Here is an 11,343-nt window from a genome sequence, read left to right as displayed (position 1 = left end):
AGACTTTCGGCTTCTAGTTCCTTTCCCTAGTAAATCAAGTACCTCTACTTTGCCATTAGTGTAATAATAAGTGTTCTTCAGGCATTCAACATTGTAAGCACAGGAGGGTGCGGAGCCCCACCCCTCCACCCACAACCTCCCCATGTTGGCCGGGAATGTCTGAAAGGAGATTGTAGCTGAACACAGTTACAAATTACAATCTCCCTTCAGATCTTCCCCATCAACATGAGGAGATCAAGAACGGCCCTGTGGCCCCTTCCCACTTACTAGTTTGAATGCCTGAACAGGGCTGTACAGTCATAGAATTTAGAAGGGAACTTGGAAGACCCTGCTCAACGAAGGGTCTCCCAGCTATCCAGCCTTGCTTAAATACCTGCTTAAACATCTACCGCGAGAGGCGATGGCCTCACACTGCCTGATGGCCAGCCTTGTAACAAGATTCCGAGCTGACTTTGGGCCTCTTACGTGGTTTCCTGCAAGAGTTGGCCCTATTGGATCAAACTCTTTAGGTGGGGCAGTTCATTGCATCTGGCAGGCTGAGCTAGGGATATCGGAGAAATCTGCAACAGATTCAAATAAATTTGGACTTCTATGAATTTGACCGGTGGGTTTTGCAGCAGACCGGCTTTTTCCGAGTCACACAGATTCTGCGGACTTGCAAATTGGTTTTTGAATGGGTGGGAGGGGCTTTGCAAATTGGGGGGTGATCATACAAATTAGCACAAGTAGAATTAAATTCTGGTTTTAAAAATCTACTTCCATCAATGAGTGGATCCGCAGAACAAAGATGGAATGGATGTCTTAAAATCCATACATCCCTAGGCTGAGCATACAGAATATAGGGTTGTCCAAGGGAAAATATGCTTGCCATTCCTTCAGATATTTCTCATCCTATCTACCAAAGCCCAACTGTGAGCAGATGAGGTGCTGTATAGATTTGCTCTGAAGTAGAGCTTGGCAACAAAAGATTGTCCAGGGCCCCATCTACATGGCACCGCTTTCACCCCACACCCTGTTGAAATTGTGCAGCATTTCAGCTTCAAAGTAGCTTCTGTGGTATAGGGCATTTCTACATCAGCCTAAAATCCTGCTTTTAAAAGGGGGCTTTCTGCTTCTGTTTTAAATGCAGGATTTAAACAACTCCCTTTATACACGTGCTCCCTTTCCCCCCCTCCCCCCTCCTTCTCCCCGTACCTGAGTCTTCCATTATCTTTCATTCATCTTGCTCATCTTCTTGCCACTTTAACTCTTTTGATGGAGGAAACTGAAGCCGAACACAACAAGGTAATTTGATAGCTCACTATCTGCGATCTATTTAAAAATGGAATGAAGGGCATTTAGTGCAGGAGGGTCACTGCGTCATGTAAAGAGCCCACAAACTTCCATGAAGGAGCAATCTCAATCGCAGGATAAAAGCCCAGTGTGAAGGGGCCCATACGCTCGAGATTTACTGCGCATTTCCCTAACAGACTCCGCCATGCCCTTTTTTTGCCATTATCCTACACTGCATTCCCGTGAGTGTGGGGGTGCAACACTTCAGTGGCTATTTTGTATTTTAGGGGCTCTGCTGTGTCTTTCTGTCCCTCATTAGGTAAAAAGTGAGTGTTTTGTGCTCCTTCATTTCCACGCCATCTGATTGTCAGTTCCCCAGCCTGAGACTCTCTCAATGGTTCACACTCACAAGCATGAGCAGTACGTGCCTACCCGTCACTCTGAAATGGTGGCCGTAGCGATGTTGGACCTCCCCCAAGAACCCCCTGGCCCTTGGGCATTGCGTCCAAAAGCAACCACTGCAAAGATATGAAGCTGCAAAAGTGTGCAAAAGTGTGATTAAATAGATGAAAACGCCTCTCTGTGCCTCTGTAACTGCACAGCTGCGAAGGGATCAGGGGAGTAAAGGGGCGTCACAGAGCGACGGAAGCTCTTCGCACACCTACAACACACCCACCACAAAATGCGAAGTCAGTTTGGGGAAAGGACAGGCAGTTCACAATCGCGGGAAACCTGCAGCAAACCAAAAAACATTGCAGCAAAATGCCTCCCTGGAAATCTGCATTTTCCGGGAGAAAACCACGGATGGCTGCGAAGTGGTGACTGCGTCATCTAATCAAAAGGACCTTGACTCACACCCACCCTGGAGTAAAAGGCTCATGTAGATGGCCCCCAGACCAGGCAGAAAATATCAACTAACTTTGCTGTAATAAGGGATTGAAATTGAATCTGTTTTTTATGGGCTGTATTTCACTGGCAAGGATGACTCTATTACTTAAACCGAATTTCCTTTTTCAGTTTACTCCTATCAAGATAACAAATGAGCAATTTATGGAACGCCCACCATGGCAGCCATTTTGTGAAAGAACAAGCCTCTCTATGGCAGCTATTTTGCACAAACACCCACAACGTTCTCTCAAAATTCCAAATGTGCCCACCAGCTCAAAGGGGGTGGGGACCTTGATTTGTTGCTAACAGATGCTGGAGGAAAATTCAGATTCTACTGGAAAAGATCCCAGGCTATTCTATCAGAATGGAGCCACAACTTTTCTTTTAACTGAGACACAGAAGACAATTCAAAAACAGCATAATGAATTACTAATTATAATACTGGCAGGTTAGTATGATATTAAAATTAAAAAATTGAGACTTGCTGCAATGGCCAGACTAAAATTGTGAGCAGACCCCATTATGCTTACTTTTTGGTGGACGTGTATAGGATTGCATTGTCACTATTTAAGAGTAAAGGAGAATAGACAGAGATTGTTTTATACTCACTGCTGGTCTCCATTTATTAATTTTTGTAAGCTAAATATTTTATTCCCAAATCTGCAACTTTGTTTTACTATGTTGTGATTTAAAAATCAACAACACATTTATTATTTGATCAAAGTAGACCCGTAGTTTCCATACATTTGAGTTATGTAAAATTTATTCCCTGTTTTAAAGTTGCAATTGTGATTCATCAAGGTTTTTTTTTTTTAAGGGGTGGGGAGGAATAATTTGCCTGTGTTTTTTTTTTTTTTTTAAGAAAACATGGAGTAACTTTGCCAAACAAGGCAACCATCCTTAGTGCATATTAAAATGTCAATTGTGAATGCAGAATCTGGTTGAAAGGGCTGGTTTCTTATCCAGCTGTGTTATGACTTCAAAAAGAACATATTGACACAAAGGGCAGGAGAACAGATTGCTTTTAACCTTGAGACAGAAACCAGATGGATCTGGAGCAGGAAGGAGAAAAGATGACATCAGAATGAAATCCTAAATATTCCACTTTCTGGCATTAAAGAACATAGAGGAGCCCATGCTGGATCAGACCAAGGTTCCATCTAGTCTGACATCTTGTTTCCAGTCTTTGCCAGCCTGGAGGCTTCTGGTAAGCCCATGAACAGGGCATAATTTTTATACTTTAACGAAACTAGCTCTACCCTATTGCTTGTAACTGGAATGTGGAGGAACAGTGCTTCTGAATGCTTAGCTATTGTGGTGAAAACTGTCCATAGATCAGCCTTCCCCAACTTGGTGCCCTTCAAATGTGTTGGACTGCAGCTCCCATCAGCCATTGGCCATGCTAGATAGGAATTATGGGAGTGATAGTTCAACACATCTGAAGGGCACCAGGATGGAAAAGGGTGGCTTCACTTGTGTGATGGAGGAAAGTGGGCATGCATCACTTCCCTCAACCATACACATGATCTAAACTATGAGCAGTGGAGGCTGGTGGCTCTGATGCCAGTGGGGCGGCTTCAGTCAGAACCAGTCAGAACTCTAAAGGAGCTTTCTGCACCTTGGATAGCTCCTTTAGAGCACTAACTGGTTAGGACTGGAACCCGGAGTGGATTTACTGCCCCACTGACATTGGAGCCACCAGCCTCCACTGTGTATGAGGCAGGCATCCTGTGCAGCATGCAGTAGGGTGAATGAATGAACGGACAGAGCCTATATGGATACTTGTATGAAGGACACGATAAGAACATGCACAAGTATCCTAGGATCCAATTTGGAGATGCCAGTGTGGCTCCCTGGACCAAAAAGTGTCTTTATTCTCAGTGGAGAGTGATGCTTAACATGAGGCTCTGTACCAAGGGTGGGGAACCTATGCCCTCCAGATGTTGTTGGACTCCAGCTCCCATCATCCCCTGCAAACATGGCAGATGGGCGGGGATGCTGAGAGTTGGAATCCTCACTGGTTCCCTACCCCTACTCTCTTTCATAATTTCTCTGCTTAAGGCTGCTTCCCCATTTCTACTAGTTCAAAGGCTGCAATCTTACGAATCAGAGTATTTCAGGTTACCACCGGTCACCATAACTTAGATACCAGGGGACTGAATAGGTGCACACATTTGCCAGAGAATTGAGAGCAAGGCCAGCATGGGCGCCCAACACCATGTGGCAGCTGCCAGCACCCAAACAGCCTACCAGGGCCCATTGCTATCAAGCAAGCATGGATATCAATGCTTGTTTGGACCTCCTTCCCACTCACCTCTTCCCCTGGCTGTTGGCTTACCTGGGAGGTGGAAGCTGAGTTTGGGAAGCCACCTGCCATGTTAACTTTCCCATAGCGCCCAGGAGGATCTGGCGAAATGATGGTACATTGACTGTTCTGGGGCACTGCAAGAACTTTAAGCTGGTGAGTTGATTCCCAGACCCAACCACTTCCTCCAAGTAAGTCCACCACTAGGGCCTTCCTGGAGATCCCTCAGACATAAAGCCAGCTCTGACTGAGAGCCTATAAACCAAGAAGGTGGACAGCACCACGTGTGCTGGATGGGGGTGCTGGGAGTTGTAGTCCAACACATCTGGAGGGCACCAGGTCAGGGAAAGCTGTTGTAGGATATGCAATACATTTTGGCCCCCATCTTTAATGGCCCCCCAAACAAGCGATTCACATTATGCGGACCACAATGGAATCCATGCTTTTTGTACATGAAGTCATTTGCAAGGTACAGGCCACTAATTTCTGCATACCAAACTGGACTATCGTGTTTCTGTTCACATGTGTTCTGCGTAGATTACACATTCCTTTGTATTCTGCTGGAAGACCTGTCTGAAAATAGACTCTATGTTATAGAGCAATCCAGGGAAGATAACTCCACAGGTGCTGTATTAGGAAGTTGAAAGATATTCCAGGGGATTCAGGTTCAGATACCCAGCTTGCTATCCTAAGCCCAATCTACATAGCTGGTTTAGTGCAGAGCGACAGCACATCACGGTCATTCCCCATTCACAGTAAGGCTGCTTTCCCATTCACAAATCTAGCCACTTTTTCCCTTTCACAGTATGGCAGCTGCGCTTTTTCAGACATTCACAATAGCAGAGTAGCTGCTTTCCCCATTCACAGTTTGTAGCCTGTATTTCCCATTCAGAATAGTGCAATTGCACAATTTCAGGCATTCACCATAGCGCAGTAGCTGCTTTCCCCATTCACAGTACGTAGCCTGTATTTCCCATTCATAAAAGTGTGGTAGCACTGTTTCCATCATTCACAATAGCGGAATAACTGCTTTATGCATTCAGATTATGTAACCTGTTCTTCCCATTCACAATAGCGCAGTATTTTTTTTAATCTTTCACAATATCCCAATGACGGATGAGAGGGGAGAGGTGTGGGGTAAAGTACAGGGTCCTAATGCAGTGCTTCCAGTAAATTTCCCTGAGCAGGGGAGCAGGGGCAGAGGCAGGGAACAAGCCTCTTTCATTCACTGAGCAGCACCTACATCGTTGATGTTCTACTCCACCCACCCAACCCGAAGTATGGGGGTTTCAAGTGCTAATGTGACCTGTGAAAATGGGGTTTGGGGTAGTGTATACTCCCTTTTTCTTGCTTCGTGTGCCCCTGACGGACCAAAGTAATTTCATGAAAATCCGGATAAAACCAGAAAGTGCTTCTCATCTCATTTCCATGTAGATGGAACCCTACACCTGGCCTCCAGTGGTAAATTGGATTGGCTATGATCCACTTATTTAAACTACTTAGCAGCCTGATCTGCTGTTTCCTTGTGGGAAGCTTTAAGCAACCAATAAGATCAGTGCCTTCTCCAGTCCCATTCTTACATTCCATCGCATTCCTAATCCCGCCCTTGGGTGGGCCTAGCATTAACCACTGGCTAATTGACCACTGCTTGATAAAACAGCTCCTGCTGAGGTGCCTCTGAGTCATAGTGTGTCTGACCTGTAAGTGTTGCAGGAATGGGGATGCTGTTCTTCTTCTTACTAGCATGGACTTGTTTCCTTGGTAAGTCTTTTTTATTTGTCATCCTTCAGATTATTGGAGGGACAGACATGTAGTTTTCTTTTCGTCTCAAGGTGAAAGTGGTTCTCCTAGAGTACCCTGTAGGAGAACCAAGCAGACTCAGGAGTAAAAGCTGTGACACTAATAGGAACACTGTTGAATCCAGGGCAAAATGTGGGAAGGTTCTGTGTGGCTACATCGCGCGGTGCAGGGTGGTAGAGAATTAAGGACAGTTGGTGGGGGGGTGACGACATCTGTATGCATGTCTACAGCAGATTTTTTAAGGCAGCATTCCCTACCATGGTGCCTTCCTTATGTGTTGGGTTACTATTCCTATCACCCTGAGCCAGCACAACCAATGTTCAGGCATGATGGAAGTTGTAGTCCAAGAAATCTGGAGGACAACATGTTGGGGAAGGCTGTTCTATGGGATCTCTCTTCTGGTAATTGTACCCACATCCTGATTCTTTCGTATCATGTGTTATTTTGCCTCTGTTTCATTAGAGAAAGATAATCTTAATGAAAATCTTTTGCCATAGACTTGGAGAGGAACAGGGCTGGCCCAAGATATTTTGCTGCCTGAGGCAAATCAGAAAATGATGCCTCTGCCCTCCAAGTCAAGGTCCTTAGAAGCCAAGGCAAGCCAAGTTATTAAATCCCACAAATACCTCTTCGACTTCTTAGCACTAACATTTATTATTATTATTCAAATTTATTGCTGGTTATTTAATTATAATTTAATAATAATTAAATTATAATTAAATAACCAGCGATTGGCTGCCCTTTCATGACACCCAACATTAGCTGCCTAAGGCAGATCCGTCACTTTGCCTAATCGTAGGGCTGGCCCTGGAGAGGAATGAGCACTGCCTTGAATGTGATTTCCTTTGAGGAAAGGCATCCTATACATCAAAGTAATCAAATTTCATTGTTTTGTCTTCTTTCTTTTGCATTTCAGTGGTGGATTGCATCCATCTACACACAAATCTGCAGATGCTTCCCAAGTTTGGGGATGTCTACCATGTTACAGGTAAAGTGGTTCCCTTGAATGCTTCAGGAAAATGTGATTTGTATGATTTGTAGAGAAAAGGCAGAGGAACGGTTACATGGATCTTGATTAAGATTTGTGATTTTGCATAATACATAAAATATATGGTTGTTCTTTGGCTTGGTTATTTCATGCTCCCCATCACGTCCTATTCACCTAAGCAGGAGGCCAACTGTTCCCTTCAGTTTTGGCCATGTGGAATTAGCCTTGCTTCCCACCCACCCATTGGGGAGAGATGGAAATGTTGCAAATTTGGCTTTCCCATTGGTGTCTTTTAGGGTGCAATGCTGGGAGTTGTAGGAGCTTTTCTGTCTAGTTGTGCACAGGAAGGATTACACTCTTAATTGTTTTTATTTCAGGAATGTATAGCTTGCCTTTTAATCCAATAGATACACAGTGGAGCTTCTTCTTTGTCATATAACTTGAAAATCTGTTCATGCTTCCGATGTCAAAAGTAGACAATAAAAACCATCATGTAAAATATCAAATCAATAAAATCAGCACCACTGAAAAACAGATTAAACATAAAATAGCATGTAACACTTTCTTGTTCTGTTAAAACCCCAGAGAATAACAGTGCTTTGGCCTGTACTCATAAAAGTACAGGCATCTTTTGGGAGGGCATTGCCTAGTCGGGTGCCAACATTGAGAAGGCAGTATCTCCAGTTGCCACCCACCTAACTGCAGCAGCTGGAATAATCTCTGGGGGAGGATGCCTCCAAAGATGACCTCAGTGATGGGGCAGATTCATAAGGGAATGGGTGGTCCTTTAGATCCACCATTCTGCCCTACCCTCGCTGTTTTTTGTTTTGTTTTGTTTTGACCAATTGTGGAGCCTGGTACCACTAGGCACTGCCATACTTCAGGTCTCACAGTGGCCTGATAGAGGCTTGCCCCTTTGAGAGTATCATGATGTCACACCTACACAGAGCCAAATTTAAGGGCACTGTGGTGGGAGGAGGCTATGATAAGTCTTAAGGACCTTTCCTGAGAACTGGAGACGGGGACAGTTTTTATGTAAACCTCTGAGGGTGTGATCCCCCACACAGTACCCATAGCACAAATTCCAGTCCACACACAGTGGATTTGTGGGTGGAGGAGAAAGGCCCTTGCTGCAAAAGCTTTTTGAAAAAATAAATACATTTAGAGGTCCCCTCTGAAAGACTTCTCGACTGCATTGCACTGTGGAACTTTGGGTTGCAAAGATCTCCTTTCTTCTAGTCTACTCATTTCATTAGGTACCTAAAATGAGGAGGGAGCAGTGCATGAGAAGAGGCCAAATAGGGTTGCTAGGTTGCAGCCCAGAGATTCCCTATTATAAAGCACACCTGGAGTCCTGCTTGCTACAGCAGGTAAGGGAAAGGATGGGAGGTGCCATGGATGTCTTATTTCTATTGTGGGGATCTCTGGGCTGCAACGCTTGGAGATGTTTTGGACTACAAACCCCAGCATTCATGACCATTGGTCATGTTGGTTGGGGCATATGGGAGTTAGTTATTCCAAAATATCTGAAGGACATAGCGGGTTGGGAAAGCCCAGCTCAAGGGATAAACCCTTGGTTTTGTGTTGCAGTGGGGGGTTGTTTGGAGGTTAAACTCATGGTGACTGAGCACTTTCACTGAGAACATTTTTTTTAAGTGGGGGAAAGTTACAGTGACTAAAGGTGCAATCCTATGCATGTTTAGACATAAAACAATCCTTCAAAAGTCCCACATGGCTGGCTGGGGCATGTTGGGAGTTGTAGGACTGTTTTCTGTCTAATCATCATAGGATGCTTAGATAGTATGGATCGGTGAGAATATGATGGATTGATACTGTTTATGTTGTTGCTATCTTTTAAAATTTTTGATATTTTATACAATTTTAATATTATTGATGATTTAATTATATTTTTAACTTTTGTATATTGCTATTTATATGTTTTAACGGTAAAAGTTTTTAATGTTGTAAAGCCGCCTTGAGTCCCAGTACTGTGGGAAAAGGTGGGATATAAATAAATATAAATATAATAACAATAACAATAACAACAATAGGATTGCACCCTATTAATATCTTAAAGCTGAATGTTTTGCCTTCTGCCTTCGTCAGATGCTCTGGTGTGAATCAAAGACTACTGTAGCCAATGTGACTTGTATAGAACAGTGTGGATGGAATATTCCACAGTGTGGTATTTGCTGTATATTAATGATGACCTGTATTATCCTCCTGCTTAAGGGCATGTGGTGTTATGTCACTTCTATATATCCAGATGTTTCCTCTTATTTCTAATGTTCTTGGATCAGATGACATCTCTGTTGCATTATCTAGCAAATCTGAGAGGCTTTGATTACTTTATTTATTTATTTAATTTTTATACTGCCCAATAGCCAAAGCTCTCTGGGCGGTTCACAAAACAAAACTTAAAACCATAAAATACCATAATATAAAATGCAAGAAAAAAAAACATGATCTGAATTGAAATGGGAGTCGTTGTCCAACGTATCAGGACGGCCCCAGGTCGGGGAAAGCTGTTCTAAAGGATTGCATCTCTCCAATTCAAAGCTATGCTCACTGGGGCAGGCGAGAAGAAGACCACCACTATTAAATCCTTAATTTATTTTGTGAAAAAAGAGGTTGTGGAGATGGGGGGGAGGAGGTCTTAATTTGTGATGAAAGCTTTCGTTGTCTGATTGCATTAATTGACTGAAGCGTGCAGCCCTAAATATTTAGAGCAATGTCCTCAGAACAGACCATCTGGCGCAACAGAGGCACACCTGGAGAATCTGCAGGGTTAGTGCAAACACTGAACCAAAGAAAAATAAATCTCAAAGCAAGCTGGAAAAAAAGACTCTCTTGGGCACCTTCCACATATCAGCTCTCCTTTTCACAATCCTGCTTTTGGAGGGGAAATAGCGGCCTTCTATCAGTCACTGCCTTTATAAATTCATTCATTACTTAAATGTTATCAACCACCTGTTCTTTCTAGCTATTATTTGCCAGCTTCCAAATGCTCAGTGGAATAATGTTTATTATCTCCTTGTATTATGCTAATTTTTCTTAATCCTATTTAAATGCCACTTATTAGGGGCTGGATTATTTGTGACGAGAGCAATGCCCGTATATCAAAGGTGCTTCATTATGAAGGTGGCTTTAAGCGTAAGCAAAGGTGGAAAAATTAGGAACGGGAATAACACTGTCCAGAGTGAGAGATGTTCATGCTGAACAATCCTAGAACATTTCTATACATACAAATGTAAAGGGGGAATGCATTGTTGCACCAGGAAACAAGCTGCTGGAAAGGGGAATTCAGGTCCTTCAAAGGAAATGATTTTTTTTTTTAAATAAAGGGTTTAAATAATAGGATGGCATGGCTATGGAGGAGGAAAGGGGTGCGACTTCAACTCCCCCCCACCTTGCTAAACAGGTGGGTAAGTACTCCATGTGTCAAAGAGGTTAAGGACGCAAAACTATGGGTTAGACACCAAAGGATGGAGAGGTCTTGCTGGCAGGGCAGGAAGTGTGACAGAGGCTATTTTTGCCTCTTTGTCCTCTGAAATAGCTGTTTATGTTAGATGGGGCTCTGAGCCTGTCTAATGCTCCCTCCCTGCCAGGGGCAGGCATGGGAACTGAGAGGCCTTTGGATCCTGTAGATCCATGGCCTTATTCCTCCCTGCTCATTGGCCTGTCCCAGCATACCCATTTCCTTCCTTCCAAAGGTCGGAGTCCTAATCTTAGGCGAAAGAGCCACTGCAAAGCTTTCCATGGCAGCTGGGAAGGTCTGGGGTGGTGGTGGTGGATGGCAGATCCACAGTCAGATCTCCTCATCTGAGGTCAGAGTGCTGCCTCCAGCCTTGGAGGAGATGGACTGCATTGTATGGCCCCTCAGATAATGTCCAGGGGCCACAGAATTGCTCTCTCAGTATTCATCCTTTATACAACAAATATGGTTAAATATTCTTTATGTAGTTTGGGTAGAGGCTGCATCTCATGTTAGTAAGCAGGGACTTCACAGGCACTATCCAACAGGTGCTTGTGACAGTGGTAAAACTGAACTATACAAAAGATAGAACACTGGCAGCTCCCTTGAGAGCCC

The 11,343-nt window shown here is 43.9% G+C and overlaps 1 protein-coding gene across 1 annotated transcript in view; it reads left to right on the top strand.

Moving 5' to 3' along the window:
* The first annotated feature begins 3,204 nt into the window (after positions 1-3,204).
* Positions 3,205-11,343, top strand: part of LOC146338034 (digestive cysteine proteinase 2-like) — a 28,856-nt gene continuing 20,717 nt past the window's right edge. Inside the window, exons 1-2 of the mRNA XM_084814403.1 lie at positions 3,205-3,367; positions 7,182-7,253. Of these exons, the coding sequence (XP_084670529.1) occupies positions 7,217-7,253 (37 nt within the window). The 5' untranslated portion in view covers positions 3,205-3,367; positions 7,182-7,216. The remainder of the gene's footprint in view (positions 3,368-7,181; positions 7,254-11,343) is intronic.

This window comes from Heloderma suspectum, chromosome 10 (genome assembly GCF_057233095.1).
Source record: "Heloderma suspectum isolate Gila_16-S chromosome 10, 16-S_ref, whole genome shotgun sequence".
Lineage (NCBI taxonomy): Eukaryota > Metazoa > Chordata > Lepidosauria > Squamata > Helodermatidae > Heloderma > Heloderma suspectum.
This window is presented reverse-complemented; position numbering and strand designations above follow the sequence as displayed.